The sequence below is a fragment of the Vulpes lagopus genome, chromosome 22 (assembly GCF_018345385.1).
Source record: "Vulpes lagopus strain Blue_001 chromosome 22, ASM1834538v1, whole genome shotgun sequence".
Lineage (NCBI taxonomy): Eukaryota > Metazoa > Chordata > Mammalia > Carnivora > Canidae > Vulpes > Vulpes lagopus.
In genome coordinates this window covers 6,361,383-6,385,149 of record NC_054845.1, presented here as the reverse complement: position 1 = coordinate 6,385,149, position 23,767 = coordinate 6,361,383, and the positions used below count along the sequence as shown (strand labels likewise).

General features: G+C 41.2%; 1 protein-coding gene across 1 annotated transcript in view; it reads left to right on the top strand.

Annotated features, from left to right (window-relative positions):
* The first annotated feature begins 3,019 nt into the window (after positions 1-3,019).
* Positions 3,020-23,767, top strand: part of GTF3C3 (general transcription factor IIIC subunit 3) — a 37,457-nt gene continuing 16,709 nt past the window's right edge. Inside the window, exons 1-10 of the mRNA XM_041737420.1 lie at positions 3,020-3,202; positions 5,426-5,537; positions 7,923-8,113; positions 9,210-9,333; positions 17,817-18,008; positions 18,519-18,684; positions 20,236-20,383; positions 20,609-20,678; positions 22,505-22,608; positions 23,499-23,670. Of these exons, the coding sequence (XP_041593354.1) occupies positions 3,101-3,202; positions 5,426-5,537; positions 7,923-8,113; positions 9,210-9,333; positions 17,817-18,008; positions 18,519-18,684; positions 20,236-20,383; positions 20,609-20,678; positions 22,505-22,608; positions 23,499-23,670 (1,381 nt within the window). The 5' untranslated portion in view covers positions 3,020-3,100. The remainder of the gene's footprint in view (positions 3,203-5,425; positions 5,538-7,922; positions 8,114-9,209; positions 9,334-17,816; positions 18,009-18,518; positions 18,685-20,235; positions 20,384-20,608; positions 20,679-22,504; positions 22,609-23,498; positions 23,671-23,767) is intronic.

Sequence of the window (23,767 nt, the reverse complement as noted above, 5' to 3'; positions counted from 1 at the left end):
AGTCCAAGGCAACAGTCTTTATTGCTCATGGCACTGCAGTCAGCAAGAGTTTTATACCCACATTGGTTCTCCTACCCCCAAGTACCATAGGAGCCACACGGAGGTGTGTTCAAGGCTATGCTGTACACAAGTGGGTTTGTGCCATGGCTGAGGACCCCAAACTTAGGAAATCCCCACTTTTATAAGGGACCACTATATAGCAAACATGCTCAGCCTTTGCCCCAGAGGGAAACATTATATTTATTGTACTGGTCAGAAAACAAACCTGTCCTCTGCCCCAGAAAAAGACAATTTTTCTGTCTTTCAAGGTTGGTTGTTCTAGAGATATCTTTGAAAATATAGCCCAGATTGAAGGTTGTGACAAGCTTCTGCAGAAAAGAGAGAATTATGGAAAAATTGTCTTCCCAAAAGAGTTACATCCTATTCCTTTTCCTCCCCTTGACAAAGAGAAAAAATGAAGTCACCTCTTACCTGTGTACTCTTAAATTCTCTTGTCATGGCACGTACTCAATATTCTACTTTCTTCAGACATTCCATTTTGATTCTCAAAAGCAGTCTGAAAGTATGAAAAATTTCTTCCTGCTATTTTCATTACTGCTGGAACAATTCTACTTCATCTCAAGGTAATGTGGACACCTCTGACTCACCAGGGGACAAATCACTTACAATGAAGTGAAGAAAAGAAAACCAGAAAGATTACAATTGTATAAGATATGTTGCAGTAGTCTGAGTTGTAAAAGAACATTAGTGTCTACAAGGTGTTCTATAGCAGTGCTTAAAACCAAATTCAAAATTTAAAGTAAATTTTACTTTAAGATTTTATTTATTTGAGAGAAAGAGAGCATGAGAGACAGAAAGAGACAGAGAGAGAGAGAGAGAGAGAGAGATCAGAAACGGGGGGAGAAGGCTAGAGGAAGAAACAGACACCCTGCTGAGCAGGGGGCCTGATGTGGGACTTGATCCCAGGATCCTGGGATCATGACCTGAGCAGAAGGCAGACACTTAAGCAACTGAGCTGCGCAGGTACCCTTTAAAGTAAATTTTAAAGCTCTTTATTCGATGAACCATGAATTGGGCATCATTTAACAAATAGAAAGAAGCTCCAAAGAGCTGTACAAAATGAGAGACTTGTAGCTAGAGAAGGTGGGACGAGGAAGTTACCAGCAGAGAGTGGATTGTTTGTGGCCAGGTTACCTGTCTTCAGGGGACCACAGGGGTCTGTCATGCAGTGAGGTCTCTTACCTCACTAGTGCTGACCAGGTAATTCCAGAATGACCAGCTTAAGATGCCACTGCTGACAGATGTTGAAGCTGTAACTATGTCAGGTAGTGAGTCTTGGTTCTTGGATGTGGGTTCAACACAAGTGACTCCATTTTGGGTCTGTTGTCTCTTTATCAAAGGCGTAAAAACCATCCTCCCACCTCCTGCTCCTTGTTCTCTATTCTCCCCAACCTGAATCTATAGCTTCACAATTGTCATTCCACATTCCAGTCAGTTAATAATGAAACAAGTTGGTCTAAGTCACCTGGGTCAGAGGAGAGAGTTCTTATGAAATGACCAGCTTTCCTGCCCTTGATTCCCTTCTCTTCCCCTAGGAAAATTAGGATCAGACTCTTGACTTCTTTTTAGATACAGTTCCCTGACTGCCTGGGAAATGCAGGGGAGAATTTCCCTAGAAATTATTTCTGCCGAGGACTTTAATCCAACCTACCCTGCTGGCCTCCATACTTTCTACCCAGGGAGAGTCCTGAGGATTCTTCATCATGAGAAAGGGCATGCCTTCTAGCTGTGAGGTATCTTTCTCTCACCTGGAACTCTTGGGGTCGGAGCTTTCATTCTACCATCCTACTGCTGGTTGTCTCAATTGTAACAAAGTGATAGGCTCCTTGTAACTTGTCTTTAACCCTAAAGGCTGTATGTCAAGATGCATTCCCCCCACAGCTCAACACTCTTGCCCATTTCCAATGCACTTTCAGTTCCATCCGACTTCATTCATAAATGTGTTCTGAGCACGGAGTACTAGAGTTCACAGATGCATCAGGTGGTACTGCTTTCAAGATGTTGACAGAGAGTGTCTCTAGACTAGGTCAGCGGAGGAACCATCATCAGAGAAATAGTTAGAATATAAGATACAATACAGACGGACAAGTGTGCAGGAGGTGAAGAAGAGTTCCACTGAGGGGAGGCCATATGCCGTACTAATTCCATGCATGAGATTTGGGGTCACATAGACCAGGGTTCACATCCTGGTGAACTGTTACTTGTTAGATTTAGACATTGGCATTAAGAATAGCAGCATCCATTTTTAAGGGTTATTTTGAGCTCTGTATGTAATATGCAGAAGGCGGTCCATGGCCTAGAGTGAGTGTGCAAGGGTGGGAGGTAGGCCCATCAGGCTTCTGATCCTTTCTCAAACCCTGACTGTGAAGAAGAGAGACTCACGGGTGGAACATGACGTCCTGATAGACTTATTTGCGGTCGGAGAAGGCGCCCCAAGGGAAAGGAGAGTCTGAGGACGTGGGAAGACGGGAAGGCCTAGTGATGGTGCCAGGGTGGAGGAGAGGAGGTTTAGGGCCCAGGTGTGTGTGTGTGGGGGGGGGCTTTATTTCCATTTGCTGTGGCAGAAAAATGGAAAGGGCAACATGCACGTGGCACTGCAGGCGGGTTAAGTTAAGAAAATAATCAGTTCGGCAAATGAAAGAACAGACATTCAGAAAAGGCGACGGATGGAGAGTGAGAACCCTAATGAAGAATTGAGGGGAACGACCTAGGTTAAGGACAATTTCTGTGAAGCACTTTGTCTTTCTTTCTCTCGCGTTCTGTTTGTTTGTTGTGGTCCTCGCTGTCACCTCCCCGATCATCCCCGGGCCGGGGTCGGGTCGGCGGGTGCCGCCTGCGCCACCGGAGGGAGCGGCCCAACGCCCCGGCGGAACCCGAGCGCAGCGGCTGCGGCGCCGGCCGGGCCGCTTTCCCAGGAGGACGCCGGGGCGCTGCTCTGGGCGTCCGGGGACGGGCCGCGACCGCGTACTTCCGGCGGCGTCCTGGGCCGCGGCTCCCCAGGCTCCCCCCGTTCCCCGGCTCCCCCGCCGCCGCCGCCGCCATGTCGGGGTTCAGCCCGGAGCTCATCGACTACCTGGAAGGGAAGATTTCCTTTGAGGAGTTCGAAAGGCGGAGAGAAGAGAGAAAAACCCGCGAGAAGAAAGTGAGGCGCTGCCCGGCCCGGGTGCTCCCGGCGTCCTGTCGCGCGAACCCCGAGATGCGGGGGGGGGGGGCGGCGCCCTGCAGCCCATCCCCCTTCCCCGCACCCCGGGCTCTCCGCTCTCATTCTTGGGCTGAGCTTCCCCCTCCCGCTTGCCTCTGGCGGCCTCTCCTGTCCCCCCCTTGCCTCTGTGGCGGCCTCTCCTGTCACCCCCCCCGCTTGCCTCTGTGGCGGCCTCTCCTGTCCCCCCCCTTGCCTCAGTGGCGGCCTCTCCTGTCCCCCCCTTGCCTCTGTGATGGCCTCTCCTGTCCCCCCCCCCGCTTGCCTCTGTGATGGCCTCTCCTGTCCCCCCGCCCTTGCCTCTGTGGTGGCCTCTCCTGTCCCCCCCTTGCCTCAGTGGCGGCCTCTCCTGCCCCCCCCTTGCCTCTGTGGCGGCCTCTCCTGTCTCCCCGCCCCCCCCCCGCTTGCCTCTGTGGTGGCCTCTCCTGTCCCCCCCCTTGCCTCTGTGATGGCCTCTCCTGTCCCCCCCCCCCGCTTGCCTCTGTGATGGCCTCTCCTGTCCCCCCGCCCTTGCCTCTGTGGTGGCCTCTCCTGTCCCCCCCTTGCCTCAGTGGCGGCCTCTCCTGCCCCCCCCTTGCCTCTGTGGCGGCCTCTCCTGTCCCCCCCCCTTGCCTCTGTGGCGGCCTCTCCTGTCCCCCCCCTTGCCTCAGTGGCGGCCTCTCCTGTCCCCCCCTTGCCTCTGTGATGGCCTCTCCTGTCCCCCCCCCCCGCTTGCCTCTGTGATGGCCTCTCCTGTCCCCCCGCCCTTGCCTCTGTGGTGGCCTCTCCTGTCCCCCCCTTGCCTCAGTGGCGGCCTCTCCTGCCCCCCCCTTGCCTCTGTGGTGGCCTCTCCTGTCTCCCCGCCCCCCCCCCCCCCCCCCCGCTTGCCTCTGTGGTGGCCTCTCCTGTCCCCCCCCTTGCCTCTGTGATGGCCTCTCCTGTCCCCCCCCCCCCGCTTGCCTCTGTGATGGCCTCTCCTGTCCCCCCGCCCTTGCCTCTGTGGTGGCCTCTCCTGTCCCCCCCTTGCCTCAGTGGCGGCCTCTCCTGCCCCCCCCTTGCCTCTGTGGCGGCCTCTCCTGTCTCCCCGCCCCCGCCCCCCCCCCCCCCCCCCCCCGCTTGCCTCTGTGATGGCCTCTCCTGTCCCCCCCTTGCCTCAGTGGTGGCCTCTCCTGTCCCCCCACCCGCTTGCCTCTGTGGCGGCCTCTCCTGTCCCCCCCCTTGCCTCAGTGGCAGCCTCTCCTGTCCCCCCCCCTTGCCTCTGTGGCGGCCCTCTCCTGTCCCCCCACCCGCTTGCCTCTGTGGTGGCCTCTCCTGTCCCCCCTTGCCTCTGTGGTGGCCTCTCCTGTCCCCCCCTTGCCTCTCTGGCGGCCTCTCCTGTCTCCCCCCCCCCCACCGCTTGCCTCAGTGGCAGCCTCTACCCCACCCCCCCAGGGCTTGCCTCAGTGGCGGCCTCTCCTGTCTCCCCCGCCGCACTCCATCCCCCCAACCTCTGGCAGCCTCTTCTGTCTCCCCCACCCCCAGCTTGCCTCGGTGGCGGCCTCTTCTGTCTCCCCAGCCCTCCCCTCCCCCCCATTTGCTGATTCAGGGCGAGCTTTGCTCCCCAGCAGCTTGGCGTTGTGCGGAGCACCTGGTGGAGCACCTGGTGGAGCACACGTGCCGCCTCTTCCTTAGTCTGGGTTCCCTCCCCGCCGGGTGTCGGAGCTCCCGGGTTGAGGCGTCGCCCGGTGTGTGTGTGTGAGGTGGGGGGTGGTGGCATCCCCATGCACATCACTTTTCATACTTTAGAACATCGGAACTTCCCGTATCTTCTCTGCTTACAGGAGGTTCAGGGAAAAATTACAATAATCGCGCCATTTTTGATTAACAGGCAGGTGCTTCCCTCATTCATGCGGCTAATAACGACCCAGCTCTTTTCATTTAAGAAGCTGGGATAGGATATGTAGATTCATGAAATCCAAAAGGTATTTGAAATGATTTTTTTTTTTTTTTGCAAGTGATCTGGACAGGCAGTCAGGGGATCAGAGTTCTCTGAAATGCTGTGGCTCTTCAGGTTTGGATTCCACATTCTGTATGTGTGTGCGGAGCTCAGGCTCTGTGGTCATGGAAGATGAGGCAGGTGCCTTACTCCCAGCTGCTGGGAACTGAATCTATGGTGTGTTTTTGATGTCGTTGACTTTTCGATCACAGAGTCTTCAGGAAAAAGGAAAGTTATCATCTGAAGAAAATGCAAATGACTCTGAAGTTCCATCCTCTTCTGGCATCGACTCCTCCAAATCTCGGGACAAAGATGTCAACGAAGGTATGTTGAAATGATTGACCACCTCCATTAAATATTAAGAGTACCTAATAACGAAAGTTTTATTTTTTTTCCATTGCAGTGCTATTCTGTTATTTACCTGGTGTCTCAGGAGCGTAGTGCATCGTGTAACAGGTGCTCAATGAATATTTGTTGAGGTATTGAATATGGTGATGGTTATTTTTTGGAAAAGTGTTTCTTTGTTTTTTTTTTAAGATTTATTTATTTATTTGTTTTTTAGAGATTTTATTTATTTATTCATGAGAGACACAGAGAGAGAGGGGTGCAGAGAGACAGGCAGAGGGAGAAGCAGGCTCCATGCAGGGAGCCTGACGTGGGACTCGATCCTGGGTCTCTAGGATCACACCCTGGGCAGAAGGCAGATGCTTAACCACGGAGGCACACAGGGATCCCCAAGATTTATATGTTTATTTTTATTTCATTATTATTTTTTATTTTATTTTTATTTTTTATTATTTTTTTAAATTTTTATTTATTTATGATAGTCACAGAGAGAGAGAGGCAGAGACATAGGCAGAGGAAGAAGCAGGCTCCATGCACCAGGAGCCTGACGTGGGATTCGATCCCAGGTCTCCAGGATCGCGCCCTGGGCCAAAGGCAGGCGCCAAACCGCTGCGCCACCCAGGGATCCCCTCATTATTATTTTTTAAAGATTTATTTATTTATTCATGATAGAGAGAGGCACAGAGACACAGGCAGAGGGAGGAGCAGGCTCCGTGCAGGGAGCCCGGCGTGGGACTCCATCCCAGAACCCCAGGACCACGCCCTGGGCCAAGGCAGGCGCTAAACTGCTGAGCCACCCAGGGAACCCCCAGATTTATTTATTTTAGAGAGAGCATGCCTATGTGGGACTGGGAGAAGGGGCAAAGGGAGAGAATCGTCAGGCAGACTCTCCACAGAGTGTGAGCCACGCTCAGCCAGGTTGCAGGACCGTGAAATGATTACCTGAGCCGAAATCAAGAGTCAGTGGCTTACCTGGCTGAGCAGCACAGGTGCCCCCGTGGAAAAGCGTTTCAGATTGATATCGGCATTGGGAGCCATTTTAGAATCATTGTTTCTTAAATTGGCCCTTTTAGTTACTAATTAATCACCTCCAGAGGGTACCCCACCAAATTGTAATTAATGGCTTGTATGTTTACACAAAGTGGCTTCCAGACTGCTGCTTTAGTTACAGGAGATAGGCCAGAGTGGAAGTCCTTTTGGCTGCGCAGATGGGTCCTCACCCACAGTGTTGGTGTCTTGGTTTGCGCCTCATTCTGGGATCCAGTCCTCAGCTCTGCATGTCCAGATACTAGATTTGGTTCCTCCCAAGCTAACGAAAGCCATCAGAGTCTAACTGATGAACTAGTATGCAGATTGATTAATTTTCAGCGACTGATATGCCTCCCTCGTGATCAGAATACTGGTAATAGTTCATAGTATCCGTTTACCCATGACAAGTTAACAGGGATACTGGGAACTGCCCCCAAGAAGTGGCCATCGGGCCCTCCCTGAAGGGGGGATTAATTGAGTCTTGCTTTTAATTTCATTTTCAGTTCATTATTGCGGATAGAAAACTACAATTTTTGTTTATTGACCTTGAGTCCAGGAACTTTGCTCAGTTTATGCATTCTGGCAATTTACATGCTTTTGGATCTTCTTCATATACGATCACATCCTTTGTGAATAATGAGAGTTTTATTTCTTCCTTTCCATCTTTATACCTTTTCTCTTTTACATTATCTAGGACCTCCAGCAAAATGTTGAAAGGAGTGGTGATAACAGCCTTGTCTCATTCCCAGCAGCTGAATAATTCACCATTAACTGTGTTTGTGGGAAGTTTTTTGTAGATACTGTTTATCAAATTAAAGATATTCCCTTCTGTTTCTATTTGACTAAGAGTTTTTATTAGGAATGAGTATTGGATTTTATCAAATGGTTCTTATCAAGATAATCATGATTTTTCTGCTTTTTTTCAGTTCCTGGAATAAGTTTTACTAATTGGCAATATTATATTTTACACATTTCTTTTTTTTTTTTTTTTAAAGAATTTTATTTATTCATCAGAGACACAGAGAGGCAGAGACACAGGCAGAGGGAGAAGCAGGCTCCATGCCGGGAGCCCGATGTGGGACTCGATCCTGGGACTCCAGCATCACACCCTGGACCAAAAGTAGATGCCCAACCACTGAGCCACCCAGGCGCCCTACACATTTCTTTTTATACTTATTTTGGATGTTCAGAATTCTTAAAGATAGTTGTTATTGATTCCGTGAGAATGATTACTTATTTGTTGCTCAGAATATGTGGGTTTTTAAAAAATTTTATCCTTCCTTGAACATACTTACGATCCCAATTATCCAACATTCTCAATGTGTCTTTCTTCAGGAGAAATGTCAGATGGAGTCAGTAAGTCAGTTCACAAGGTCTTTGCTTCCATGCTTGGAGAGAATGAAGATGATGAGGAAGAAGAGGAAGAAGAGGAGGAGGAGGAAGAAGAAACACCTGAGCAGCCCACTGCAGGCGATGTGTTTGTACTGGAGATGGTTCTCAATCGTGAAACCAAGAAAATGATGAAAGTAAAAACTTATTTTAGTATTTATAAATGGAATGTAAAACTGTGACATAGTAATTGAAAAGTTATACATATATTTGGAAAGAATTCAAACTATGAGAAAAGAAATATGAGACAACTATTACTGGTTTCGTAAGTTTCATCTTAGATATTTTTAAAAACGCAAAACCTTAATTATGCATGTGTCAAAATGTACTTTTTTTTTTTTTTAAGATTTATGTATCTGAGAGGGAGAGCAAGTGAGAGAGAGCATGCATGAGGCAGGTGGGGAGAGGGGAGGGAGGAGACCTCAAGAAAACTCCCCGCTGCTGAGGGTGGGCCCATCTCATGACCCTGAGATCCTGATCTGAGCTGAAAGCAAGAGTCAGACACTTGACTGACCTAGCCACCCAAGTGCCCCAATTTAACCAAGTGTATCCTGAGTAGATAAATTTAGAGGGAGGAGGATCTTCAGAAAGTTAAATTATAAGAAGTTTCTTGGCACATAAATCGATTTTGCAACATCAGGTTTTACATTTGTTCTAATTAGTAATTATTGATTTCTGGCCACTTTGATTTTTGCTTTCTTCATATATTTTACTGTGCTTTGAACTTTCTACTGTAGGAAGTTTGTTTTTCTTTCTTTCTTTTTTTTTTTTTTAAACTTTTTTTATTTATTTATGATAGTCACAGAGAGAGAGAAAGGCAGAGACGCAGGCGGAGGAAGAAGCAGGCTCCATGCAGCGGGAGCCTGATATGGGATTCGATCCTGGGTCTCCAGGATCGCGCCCCGGGCCAAAGGCAGGCGCCAAACTGCTGCGCCACCCAGGGATCCCCGGAAGTTTGTTTTTCATTTTAGTTTCCTGAGGTATTCCTTTTTGGAGAATATTGTAGAATAACTTTTTTTTCTTTCCTGAAAGTAATTTTAGACTTTTTCCTGAAATATAGACTTTAATATTAATGAGTCAGAATTGTAGTTACCCTTAGGTGTCTGTTTAGAATTTTGAGAAGTTTTAGAGGGAAATTGCATTTTCCTTATCTTCTGCATTTACTAATTTGGTTGGAATTGAAATCTCAGATATTACCATATTTTAGCTAAATGTCATCTTTTTTCTCTGCAGGAGAAAAGGCCTCGAAGTAAACTTCCCAGAGCTCTGAGGGGCCTCATGGGTGAAGCCAACATTCGCTTTGCTCGAGGAGAACGTGAAGAGGCAATATTGATGTGCATGGAAATCATAAGACAAGGTGTTTTTTGTGGGGATTATGGTTAATAGCAATTTAATAGTGTGACTTTTAAGACAAATGGGCAAACACTTCACCATACTCTTTGGAAAATATATTTAGAAGGTTGGAGGTGATTGTTCTGGTAGTGATATGCCACTTTCCACATTGAGTAGAAGTCATTACCAGGAAAATGAAAATCCAACTATGACTCAGTGAAATATCATTAATATTTATTGAATTCTTCCAGGCTTCTTTTCTGTATTTGTTTTTCAGTGTTTCATCTTGGGTTTTAGGCTTTGGAAGTGTTAGTCTTAAGTATGGCAAGCACACGTTAAAACCACTTAAAAAGTGTTCTTTTTTTTCCTTCACTTTCCAGATTAGGCAGAGCTGTATTATTTTAATCTACTTTTTGGTAAAAGATACAATTTATACTTATCATCTTTCTTTAAACTGCAAATCTTGGGTATATTGAAGGATATCTTCAGAAGTGACTTTTTGACTAATCATATTTATTATATTGGTTTCCTGATGTGTTGATGCCCTGCATGGCGGCTTGGGTAGTTGCAACACAGTGAGCTCTTATCTTTTCATTGTTTCAGCATTTCCTTTAATCTGGATGAGGGTCCTTTTAGAAGTCTTTTTCTTCTTCGTTCATTTTAATTTTTTCATCATGCTAAATGTATACTTTAATCCTCGTCCCCTATTTCCTCCATCCCTCTACCCACCTCCCCTCTGGTAAACATCAGATTGGTCTCTATAGTTAAGAGTCTGTTTCTTGGTTTGTCTCTCTCTCTCTTTTTTTTCTTCCTCATTTGTTTTGTTTTTTTTAATTCCACATATGAATGAATGAAACGTAATGGCGTTTGTCTTTCTGATTTATTTTGCTTAGCATTATACTCTCATTTTATCCATGTTGTTGCAGATGGCGAGATTTCATTCTTTTTTATGGCTGAGTTGTATTTCATTGTGTGTGCGTATACACAATGTGTATACATGTAGTTGTGTATATATAGCTGTGCATATATACATGCATTGTACATATATATACACGCATGCACACACACATACACACACACCTTTATCCATTCATCTATCAATGGACACTTAGGTTAGTTCCATAGTTTGGGTATTATAATAATGCTGCTATAAACGTCAAGGTGCACATATCCCTTTAAAATAGCGTTTTTGTATTTTTTGGGTAAATACTCAGTAGTACAATTACTAGGTCGTAGCGTAGTTCTATTTTTGATTTTTTTTTTTAATTTTTAATTTTTTAAGGAACCTCCATACTGTCTTCTCCAGTGGCTGCACCAGTAAGCATACCCATCAACAGTGCATGAGGGTTCCTTTTCTCCACATTCTCAACACTTGTTTCTTGTGGTTTAGATTTTAGCCATTCTGACAGGTGTGAAATGATACCTGTTTTGCTTTCCATCCTTTTTGTCTCTGGCCATCTGGGTGTCTTCTTTGGAGAAATGTCTATTCATGTCTTATGCCCATTTTTTAATTAGATGATTTGGTTTTGGGGGTATTGAATTGTATCAGTTCTGTATATGTTTTGGATACTAATCCTTTACTGGATATGTCATTTGCAGATATCTTTTCTTCACTAGGTTGCCTTTTAGTTCTGTTGATTGTTTCCTTTACTGTGCGGAAACTTTTTATTTTCATGTAGTCCCAATAGTTTGTTTTTGTTTTTATTTTTCTTGCCTCAGGAGACATATCTAGAAAAATATTGTTAACAGCCGATGTCAGAGACATTACTGTCTGTGCTCTCTTCAAGGATTTTTATGGTTTCAGGTCTCACATTTAGATCTTTAATCCCTTTTTTGTGCATGGTGAAGAAAGCGATCCAGTTTCTTTATTTTACTTGTAGCTGTCCGGTTTTCCCAATACCGTTTTTCGAAGAGACTATCCTTTTCCCATTGTATATTCATTCCTCCTTTGTTGAAAATTAATTGCCCATATAATTGTATGTTTATTTCTGGGTTTTCTATTCCATTCCATTGATCTGTGTGTCTATTTTTATGGCACTGCCATAGTTTTTAAATTACTACTGCTTGTAGTATAACTTGAAATCTGGAATTGTGATACCTCCAGTTTTATTTTTCTTTTTTCAGTATTACTTTGGGTATTTGGGGACTTTAATGGTTCCATACAAATTTTAGGATTGTTTGTTCTAGTTCTATAAAAAAACGCTGTTGCTATTCTGATAGGGTTTGCATTAAATATGTAGTTTGCTTTAGGTAGCATAGACATTTGTTCTTCCAATCCATGAGCATGGAATGTCTTTTCCTTTCTTTGTAATGTCTTGAATTTCTTTCATCATTGTTTTAGGTTGTCAGAGTACAGGTCTTTCACCTTTTTGGTTAAGTTTATTCCTAGATATTTTATTGTTTTCCGTGCAGTTGTAAATGGGATTCTTTTGTTTTATTTTTACCTTTTTTTTTTTTTTTTTAAAGTAAGTCTGCACTCAGCATCAGGCTTAAACTCATGACTCTGAGATCCTGAGCCACATGCTTTACTGACAAAGCCAGCCATGTGGCTCTTGGATGGTTTTCTTAATTTCACTTTCTGCTGCTTCTTTAGTAGTATATAGGAGTGCGAAAGATTGCTATATGTCAGTTTGTATCCTGTGACTTTACTGAACTCATTTATCCATTCTACTAGTTTTTGGTGGAGTCTTTAGGGTTTTCTAAATACAGTATCACGTCACTTGCAAATAATAATTTTACTTCTTCCTTACCAATTTTGGGTACGTTTTCATTATGTTGTCTAATTGCTGTGGCTAGGACTTCTAGTACTATGTTGAATAAAAGTGACGAGAGTGGACATCGTTGTCTTATTCCTGACCTTAAGGGGAAAGTTCTCAGTTTTTCACCATTGAGTATGGTGTTGGCTGTGGGTTTTTCATATAAGGCCTTTATTATGTTGAGATATGTGCTCTCTAGACTTACTTTGCAGAGGGTTTTTTGTCAGGAGTTGATGTACTTTGTCAGATGCTTTTTCTGCATTTATTTCATCCTTTATCTTATTGATGGTTGTTTTGGTTGTTTTGCAAATATTGAACCATCCTTACATCTTGGGAATAATCCCACTTATCACAGCATATGATTTTTTTAATATATTGTTGGATTTGTTTTGCTAATATGTTGTTGAGGATTTTTGCATACACATTCATGAGAGATATAAGCTTGTACTCTTTTTTTGTAGTGTCTTTATTTGGTTTTGGTATTAGGGTGATATTGACCTCATAGAGTGAATTTGGAAGTTTTCCTTTCTTTTGTATGTTTTGGAATGGTTTGAAAAGATTGGAAATTAACTCTTTAAATGTTTAGTAGAATTTGCCTGTGAAGTTATGTAGTCCTGGACTTTTGTTTTTTAGTTTTTTGGTTATTGCTTCCATTTCATTGCGGCTAATTGGTTTGTTCAAATTTTCTATTTTTTCCTGCTTCAGTTTTGGTAGGTTTTATGCTTCTAGGAATTTATCCGTTTCTTCTAAGTTGTCCAATTTGTTGGCGTTTAGGTTTTCATAATATTCTATTACAATTGTTTGTATTTCTGTGGTGATGGTTGTTATTTCTCCTCTTTTATTTATGATTTTATTTATTTGCATCTTTTTTTTTTTTTAATGAGTCTTGCTAAGGTTTATCATTTTTGTTGATCTTTTCAAAGAACTAGCTCCTGGTTTCATTGATCTGTTACATTGTTTTTTTTTAGTTTCTATATCATTTATTTCTGTTCAATCTTTTTTTTTTTTTAAGATTTTATTGTTAGATAATCCCTGTACCCACTGTGGGGCTTGAACTCACACCCTGAGATCAAGAATCACATGCTCTACCCACTGAGCCAGCCAGGCACCCCTCTGCTCTAATCTTTATTATTTATTATTTCCTTCCTTCTGTTGGGTTTGGGTTTTATTTGTTCTTTTTTTTTTTTTTTAACTCCTTTAGGTATAAGGTTAGGTTGTTTATTTAAGATTTTTTTTTTTGCTTCTTGAGGTTAGCCTATATTGCTATAAAATTCCCTCTTAGAATGAATCACTTTGGCTGCATCCCAAAGATTTTGGAGCACTGTTTTTTATTTTCATTTGTTTCCATGTAGCTTTTTATTTCTTCTTTGATTTCTTGATTGATCCATTCATTGTTTGGTAGCATGTTATTTGACCTCCATTATTTATGCTCTTTCCAGATTCTTTCTTATAGTTGATTTCTAGTATTCATAGCATTGTGGTCAGAAAAGCTGCGTGGTATGACTGCTTTTTTTGAATTTGTTAAGGCTTGTTTTGTGGCCTTATATCTGATCTGTTCTGGAGAATGTTCTATGTACACTTGAAAAGAATGTATATTTTGCTGTTTTAGTACAGAATGTTGCAAATATATCTTAAATCCATCTGGCCTAGGGTATCGTTCAGAACCACTATTTGTTGATTTTCTGTTTGGATAATCTGTCTATTGATGTAAGTGGAGTGTTAATTAAAGTCCTCTACTATTATTGTATTACTATTATTTCCTTTATGCTTGTTATTAACTGCTCTATGTATTTGGGTGCTCCCATGTTAAGTGCATGAATATTTATAATTGTTACATCCTCTTGTTCGATTGGCCCTTTATTATGATATAGTTCTTGGTCTCTTGTTAGTCTGTCTCCTGTTAAGTCTTTATGTTATGTTATTTATTTATTTACTTATTAAAGTAATGTTCATACCCAACATGGGCCTTGAACTTACAACCCCAAGATCAAGAGTTGCAAGCTCTACCAACTAAATCAGTGCGCCACAGTGTTTGTTTTGTTTGTTTATTTATTTATTTATAAAAAGATTTTAAAATTTATTTTAGAGAACATGCATGGAGGGGAGGGGAGGGGAGGGAGAGGGAGAGTCTTGAGTAGACTCTGCACTCAGCACTCAGCATGGAGCCTCATATGGGGTTTGATCTTACAACCCCGAGATGACAACCTGAGCCGAAACCAAGAGTTGGACACTTAACCAACTGTGCCACTCAGGTGCCCTCCCACAGTCTTTGTTTAAAGTCTGTTTGTTCTATATAAGTATTGCTGCCCTGGCTTTCTTTTGACATCCATTTGCATGATAAGTGTTTCTCTGTCCCCTTACTTTGAATCTGCAGGTGTCTTTCAGTGTGAAATGAGTCTCTTATAGGCAACACATAGATGGGTCTTATTTTTAATGCATTCTCATCCTTTGTCTTTTGACTAGAACATTTAGTCTATTTGCATTGAAAATAATTACTGATAGGTATTTTTAACTATTTTGTTACTTGTTTTGTGGTTGTTTCTATAGATTTTCTCTGATCCGTTCTTCTCTTGTTCTCTTTCATGGTTTGTTGGTTTTCTTTAATGCTATACTTTGGTTCCTTTCTCTTTGTATTTTTGTATATCTGTTACTTGTTTTTGATTTGTGTTGGCATAGAGCTTTTTTTTTTTCATTTGTTTTTCTTGAAGTTCGATTTGCCAACATATAGTATAACAGCTAGTGCTCATCTCATCAAATGCCCTCCTCAGTGCCCGTCACCCAGTTACCCAATTCCTGCCCACCTCCCCTTCCACAACCCATTGTTTGTTTCCCAGAGTTAGGAGTCTCTTATAATTTGTCTCTCTCTCTAATTTTTCCCACTCAGTTCTCCTCCTTTCCCTTGGGCATAGTTTTATATATAACATCTTCTGTATATAGCAGCCTATGTTAAGTAGATGGTCACATAAGTTGAAATCCATTCTTTACTCCTCTCTCCACCACATTTTAGGTATATGGTGTCATGTTTCACATCCTCTTATGAATCCCTTGACTAATTTTTACAGATTTATTTTATCACTTTTGTGTTTTTTTACTTTCTACGCTCTCACTTAATTATTTACCTTCCACTTAAAGAGTCCCTGTTAATATTCTTGTAGGACTGGTTTAATGGTAATTAACTCCTTTAGTTTTTCTTTGAGAAACTCTTTATCTCTCCCTCTATTTTGAATCATAACCTTACTGGATAGAGTATTCTTGTCTGCAGACTTTTCCCTTTCAGCACTTTGGATATATCCTAACACTTTCTTGTGGCCTGCAAAGTTTCTACTGAAAAATCTGCTGATAGCCATATAGGGTTTCCCTTGTATATAACTATCTTCTTTACTCTTGCTGCCCTTTTTTTTAAAGATAGACTTATTTATTTATTTGAGAGAGAGAGAGAGAGCAAGTGAGCACAGGGGGAGAGCCAGAGAGAGGAGGAAAGAGACTCCCTGCTGGGTGCGGAGCCTGATGCAGAGCTCAATCTCATGACCTGAGCCAAAATCATGACCTGAGCCAAAATTAAGAGTTGGATGCTTAACCAACTGAACTATCCAGGCATCCCTTTTTTTGCTGCTTTTAAAGTTTTTTCTTTACCACTACTTTCTGCCGTTTTAATTACTATGTGTCTTGGTGTAAACCTCCTTGGGTTGAATTTTAGGGGGATCTCTGTGCTTGCTGGATCTGGGCATCTCTTTCCTCTTCGAGATTAGGAAAGTTTTCAGCTATTAATTTCCTCAAATATTCTGCCCCTTTGTCTCTCTTCTCCTGAGATCCCTATATTATGCATGGTATTATGCTTGTTGGAGTCATTGAGTTCCCTAAGACTATTCTCAGTCTGCATAGTTTTCTTTCCTTTGCTCAGCTTAGTTACTTTCTAGTACTGTCTTCCAAGTTGTTAATTTGTTCCTCTGCTTCATCTAGCCTGCTCCTTATTCCATCCAGTGTATTTTCTTTCTTTTTTTTAAGTTGGCTCCATGCCCAGCATGGAGCCCAACATTGGGCTTGAACTCATGACCCCGAGATCAATACCTGAGCTGAAATCAAGAGTTTGATGCTTAATCAACTGAGTCACCCAGGCGCCTCAATCATCAAGTAGATTTGTAATTTCATTGATTGTATTCTTGATCTGTGATGGATCCTTTTTTTCTCTCTGTGTTAAGGGTGTCATTGATGTCTTCCACTCTTTTCTCAAGTCCAATGAGTATCCTTATGATCATTACTTTAAATTCTCTATTGGGCATATTACTTATATCTGTTTTGCTTTGGTCTCTTGCTGTAGTTTGGTCCTTTTCTTTCATTTGGGCTCTTTACTTTCTCTGCATTGCCAGCTTCCTTTCCACTGTGGACAGCTCCATCCATTTCTCTCCCAGACTGTGTCTTTTTTTTTTTTTTTTTTTTTTTTATGATAGTCACAGAGAGAGAGAGAGGCAGAGACACAGGCAGAGGGAGAAGCAGGCTCCATGCACCGGGAGCCCGACGTGGGATTCGATCCCGGGTCTCCAGGATCGCGCCCTGGGCCAAAGGCAGGCGCCAAACCACTGCGCCACCCAGGGATCCCCCCCAGACTGTGTCTTTACTGTTCCTACTTTTTTCACTGTGGCTTCTTCTTTACTTTTTTTTTTTTTTTTTAAGATTTTATTTACTTATTTATGAGAGACAGGCAGAGACACAGGCAGAGGGAGAAGCAGGCTCCATGCAGGGAGCCCTATGTGGGACTTGATCCCAGGACTCCAGGATCACACCCTGAGCAGAAGGCAGACACTTAACTGCTAAACCACCTAGGCGTCCCCTCTTATCTACTTTTAATTGTGGCATTTGTTCTGCCAGTCTTCAGATCATTTTCTGAGTTATTTATGCTGATATGAGTGTTATCTAGCTGCATCCATGGAATGAGGCAAGGTTGGAGTTCTCCTCTACCAACTTCCCAGCCAACCTTCCTAAAAGTCTTAACATTTCCTGGATTGGGGCATCTGGCCAGCTCAGTTGGTTAGAGCATGCAACTCTTGATCTTGGGGTCATGAGTGCAATCCCCAAGTTGGGTTTAAAGCTTACTTAAAAAAAAAAAATTCCCAGATTACTCATTAGAATAATTTGAGGTTGCTGCCTTTTCTACCCCATCAGAAACAAAATTAAGCAAAATTTTTCCTGAGTATATTTTGCTTGGTTCCTACTTTCCAATATTTTCTGTTCCTTTATCTCAGTTTATAATTATTTCTTTTTAACAGTAATCTTTGATTTTAATACTTTGTGATCTTAGAACTTCATTTCAAAAATATCAGAAAACTGTGCACTTTTATATATCCTCAATTTAGGTGCGGTTTAGCTGTCCTCAGTCCTTTCATCCCATATGCCTGTAGTCGTTAGATCATGAAGATTAAACACTGACGTGATGATGTTCTTTGGGATGAACTTGCTGAGTTATTGAGCCATGTTTAGTCTTAGCAAACAGGGATTTTCATGAAGGGCACATGGTGGAGAGTAGAGTTTTTCATCAAATTACACTTTGCTCGGAGACAGTAATACTAAAATGCTAAATGTGTAAAGCAAATTTAATCAGATGTTTATCCTAAATTCCATTAAAAGTTTGTATAATTCTGCTACTGTGTTGCAAAGAGTTTAAACATTAAAAAAAGATGCATAACTTGAATAATAGGATCGGCGTCTTCACATGCCTTCCTTCAGCCAGTAGAATTTGTTTTTTAATTCATTATAGCTCCTCTGGCTTATGAGCCATTTTCCACTCTTGCTATGATATATGAGGACCAAGGTGACATGGAAAAATCTCTTCAGTTTGAGTTGATTGCTGCACATTTAAATCCTAGTGACACCGAAGAATGGGTTAGATTGGCAGAAATGTCTCTGGAACAAGACAATATTAAGCAGGCTATTTTTTGCTACACAAAAGGTAATTAAAATATTTTTCTTATTTTGTCTGATAAAATGTTACATAATAGATTTTTAAATAATTGTACTTGCTACTCTGGGGTGATGTTAGCTGAAATAAATTTTTTCCTTATATTCTGGCATCCCAGAGGTAAGTATTTGGGGTTTCTCTGCTTTCATGTTTATCAGCAACTTTGTATTGTGAGCTAATACAGCACAAAAGTTGGCAGAAGAACAGTGCCCTCAATTTCCTACTAAGCTCATTGTTGGTTATAAGCTGTTCCTTGAAGGTTAACATTACATTAGAGTGACCAAATGAAGATTAATATAGAGATTCAGGTTTTGTCTGGTCTTAGATTAAACCTAGTTGAGAGTTCCTGTGAAAGTAGATTTGTTCCAGAATAACCCACTTACCTCTATTGAAGAATTAGTTTAGAGTGTTTATTAAATTTTCTGAAAAGAGGATTGGTTATACCCAGGTATCATGAACCCCTTTTTGTGATAAATCTGTAATTATTTTTTTTCTTTTTAGCTCTTAAATATGAGCCTACTAATGTCCGCTATCTGTGGGAGCGATCAAGCCTTTATGAACAGATGGGAGATCATAAGATGGCAATGGATGGTTATAGGCGTATTTTAAACCTTTTATCTCCATCTGATGGAGAACGTTTTATGCAGTTGGCTAGAGATATGGCAAAGTAAGTTTGGAGTGAAGTATATATAGATGCTCCTATTAATCATCTTAATTTAGAAGACAGCACATATTTGAAGTAGAGTGTATTTTTTTGTTTAGGTTCAAAAAGTGTTTTACTTCCTACGTTTTATATTGTGCTTAACTATAGATATAGATGGGGGTTTCTTTCAATACTTTTCTGTTTCCAAATCAACTATGTGATTACTTACGAAAATTTGCATATACAATTACCTTCAAGTGTTCAAGGGCATGTTCTAAAAGGATGATTAGATTGCCAGGTCTCCGTAACTTAGTTCAAGAAGGAGGGATGATCATCTATTTGAAATAGTCTAGATAGATCATTTTATAAATGAGGACAGACTATTAACATTGAAGATGGGGTGGGAGTTCTGGGGGATAGGTAGCTCTTTGGAGAAATTTACTAGGGGAGTAGAGGAATGGGGAGATAATTGGTATGGGTTGTATGGTAAGAGATAAATTTTAAGTTGGGAAAGATTACAATATATTTGTATTCAGATGGTATAATCCACAATTGAGCACATTGAAGATTTTGTGAGAGAAGGAACAATTGCTTGAGTGATATCCTTGAGTAGGTTGGAGAGAATGGGATCTAGTTGGGAGTTGGCCTTTTAACTGTAGAAGATAGAAGATATAACTATGTGTAGGTGGGAAGATGTGTTGGGAATATGTCAGATGTTATGATCTGGTTCTCTTTGTAAACTAAGAAGCAAGGTTGTCAGCTGAGAGTGAGGATCAGAGAGCTTTGAAGGGTTGAAGGCAGAGGAGATGAGAAATAGTTGTCTAGGTCCTTGGGGCCTTGCTGCAGCATTTGCATTACCTGGGAGCCTGCCATAAATGTAGAATCTCAATTCTACCCCTGCTCTTCTGAATCAGAATATGCCTTTTTACAAGATCCCCAGTTATTTTGTATGCATATTCAAGTTTGAAAAGTGCTGGATGAGGTAGCTGTAGCAAGATTGCTGATCAGCACCGTGGACCCACTTGAGGCTTGTGGTCATTAATTTAGAGTGAGTCTAGTCAACATGGTTAGCTGGACAGGTGGTGGTGAACAGTAGGCGTATTTGGATTAACAAGGGTTGGGGTTTATCACATGACTTTATCAGAAGGGAGGAAAGGGCAGGAGAAGTGAGGAGATGCGCAAAGGTATAATTATATTGTTGGTCTGTAGAGAAGGAGGAAAGTGAGGGTAGGAGGCAGCAGGACAGTGAAACAGGTAGACGAATGCTTTGTAGATCCCACTGCGGTGGAAGAGCGCTTGGAACTGGGTGATGGGGGAATGAGCTAGAATGATACAACATAGCTTTTGGACAGTAAGATGCTTGACATGATGACATTGTACTGATGTTGCCCATTTTTTTCTGCATCAGCTGGGATTATGATAAAAGTTTTCCTCCTCCCCAATTTTAAGAAAATGAAAATCATAGTTAATAGTTAGATGATGTAAGCAAAAAAAAAAAAAAAGATGATGTAAGCAAGAATATGAATTTTATAATCTGAAATAAATATTCATCCATTTTGTCATTTGTTTCTTTAGGAGTTACTATGAAGCCAATGATGTTACTTCAGCTATTAACATAATTGAAGAAGCTTTCTCAAAACATCAGGGCCTGGTCTCCATGGAAGATGTTAATATAGCAGCTGAACTATACATTTCTAACAAACATTATGACAAAGCTTTGGAGGTAGGAACATGTATTAAGTTTCTCTGTTAGATTTTGGACACATTTCTGCATTTTAGAAATTCTTACAAATTGACAATTCCTCACTTCAGTTATATATATTAAACTACTTAGTCCATTTACATGTTATAAGGATTATTTGAATTGAACTGTACAAATCTTTGAATTGTGAAAAGGTTTTTCATATATCTCTATTATATCATTTACTTTTTTTCTCCATTCTTTTAGGTAATTACAGATTTTTCTGGAATTGTGCTGGAAAAAAATGCAGAAGAAGGAACTTCAGAAGAGAATAAAGGTTGTAGTTTCCTCTGCATAGGACAGTGTACATAATCCTCTTGTTTATAATGTGGCATTTTGAAATTGATAGTTAATGTTCTCCTAACAAGTTTAACCAGAAGCATTTTTTTCCATACAGAGATTTCATATCTTTTTCTTGTGAATATTTACTCACAAGAAATCTTTTTCTTTTTAATAAAATGTTATTTATTTATTTGACAGAACACACAGCAGGCGGAGTGGTAGGGAGAGGGAGAAGCAGGCCACAGGCCCCACCTCCTCACCCCCATGGAGCAGGGAGCCTGATGTGGGGCTCCATTGCAGGACCTCTGGGATCATGACTGACGGCAGCTTCTTAACTGACTGAGCCACCCAGGCACCCCATAAGAACTCTTTTTAAAAAATTGTTTTCGGGATGCCTGGGTGGCTCAGCAGTTGAGCACCTACCTTAAGCTCAGGGTGTGATCCTGGGTCTAGGGATTGAGTCCCACGTTGGGCTCCCTGCATGGAGCCTGCTTCTCCCTCTGCCTGTGTCTCTGCATCTCTGTGTCTCTCATGAATAAATTTTTTAAAATCCTTAAAAAGATTCCTATTTTCCATCCCTTTTATTTCTCAATACATCCATTTGAACATGGCATTTCTCATTGATCTGGGTCTTTTTTTTTTTTTTTTTCTATAGTAAACCTGACACAGGAAAATACAGAAGAGCAATATATTAGGATAGAAGAGGTTTCTAGAAGCATAATTTAAGTAAACACCCAGAGGAAAGTGTGTTTAGGCTGAGATCATAGGGTGTGGGAGCACTACTTGGTATGGACAGGATTAGATAGGGTACTTTGGTTGAGGATCTTGAGTATCAGGAGTGGTATGCATGGAGTAGGAATTGGAATGGCATGAAAGCATGAATTAGGGCATCTGAAAAACTGCCAATTTTGATAGTTTTCTTGGACCTGGCCTAACCTAGAGCCAATTCTCAAATTGTTTTGCCAGCCATATTTTCTTCAAGGTCTTTCTTTCCAAAAGTTAGATTCCTGTTGAAAATTATTGCTTTCCTTTGTCTTGAAAATATTAAGGAAAAATTGAGTTATGTTCAGGTTTTAGTTATAGATTTATTAGTCATTTTGATGTCTAGTATATTTTGCCATGTTTCGTTGATCCACCCTTCCTTCTTTACTTTCTTAATGATTTAGCATGTCTAAATTCAGGAAACCTCTTAACATAAATCAATGATATGTCACAGTTTAAGCAATGGTGTTTGTCTTAGTATATAAAATAATGGTGCATTTGAAATTTGGCATCTTAGAGTTTGATTAAATAACTTTAAAGATAATGTCCAGAATCCCTACTTTCTTAATTACTTAATTACTCTACTTAATTCCTTTGATTTCTCAGGACTTTAAAAATTGTTTTACTATAATGAAGTTTTAGAAAAACCACACAGTATTTATTTTATCCTTTTCTTAGTCTCCTTATCATAGAAGCCTGAAAAGAGGCTTTTGAATTAAAAAAGAAAGAGTTCATATATCCTTGTTGGCCATTTTTGTCTTTCTCTTTCTCTCTCTCTCTCTTTTTTTTTTCTCTGTAGTTTTGATAGAAGGTATGGGAGTTTATGTAAGTTTCAAATTAGTGGATAAACTGTTAGGAAAAGAATAGGAAGGATAATTCCTACCAAAGGACAGATGAAGGAAGTAACCTAGTGATAGAGTTGGTCACATTAGAATGGACTATGGAAGCAATTACCCTGAGTGAAGTAAATGAGATCTTACGTAGAAGATACAGTTTGCTTCATTTGCCCACTTTCTAAGCTTATGTTTTGGAACCACTTTTTGTGTGTCTGATCCAAAGCTGGTGAGAATGTTACCTGCAGTATACCTGATGGTGTGCCAATAGATATCACAGTGAAGTTGATGGTCTGCCTTGTGCATCTCAACATCCTTGAACCACTTAATGTAAGTAACATTAAGATCTGCACTTGAGATACTTCAGATCAAATTCACACTATTTTCTTTAGATGACAAAAAATTGTAAGTTTACCCTAAATTTCACATTTTCAATAACCAGGAAGTCACCATAAGCATCAAAGTATTTGTGAATATTTTATAAAAATTGAACAGGGCTTATAGTAATTTGTTCTTCTTTTAAAATGAGAACAATCCAGAGATCAGAATTTGATATTGGGCTTTTTAGAGAGTTGGTAAATTCTGACAGCTCTTCTCTTTTGTCAACTTCAGACTAAGTATTTCACTGAATAAAAAAATTTATTGGGCATATACTTTGCAGACCGTAGGATAAAGTAGTAAATACAATATATAAATCCCTGCCCTCATGGATCTTTTGTTCTAATGGGATTAAATAGATAATAAAATAAGTATGTAAAATATAGGATGTTAGTTGGAGGTAAATACTCTGGGGAAAAAAAATTAAACGAGAGAAGGGGAGTAGCAGTTGTAATTTTAAACAGGGTGGTTAGGAAAGGCCTCTCAGAAAAGGTGACATTTGAATAATGACAATTATCAGCAGACACAGAGGCTCTGTAGCTTGGGTATGTTTGACTTGGCAGAGGAAGAGCACAGCAGGTCAGCTGTTATCTTAGCGCTAAGCAGGTTATCTTAGCGCCTGCCATGTCTGCTATAACAGGCCTTCAAAAGTAATGTGGTAAATGAGTGAATGATGGCAGTATGAGTTCTTTTTAATAGATACAGAACATGAATAGAAAAATTATTATTTAAACCTGTTTTCATGAAGTCCTGCTCTAAAGGGCTTGCCTCAGATAACTAATAGATATGATACGCATGTTTGTAATGAATGTTTGACTGTCGGCTTTTATTTTGGGGTCTAGCCTCTCTTGACCACACTAGTGGAGCAGAATCCTGAAGATATGGGAGACCTCTATCTAGATGTTGCTGAAGCTTTTCTGGATGTTGGTGAATATAATTCTGCACTTCCCCTCCTTAGTGCACTAGTCTGCTCTGAAAGATACAACCTTGCAGTAGTTTGGCTTCGGCATGCAGGTAATAATTTTTTGTGGAAGGGAGTAGTTTTAATCATATAGGCAGGCAAGAACTTTCCCAAGATGGCAGTGATTATTTTAAAATATTAATGTCTTGG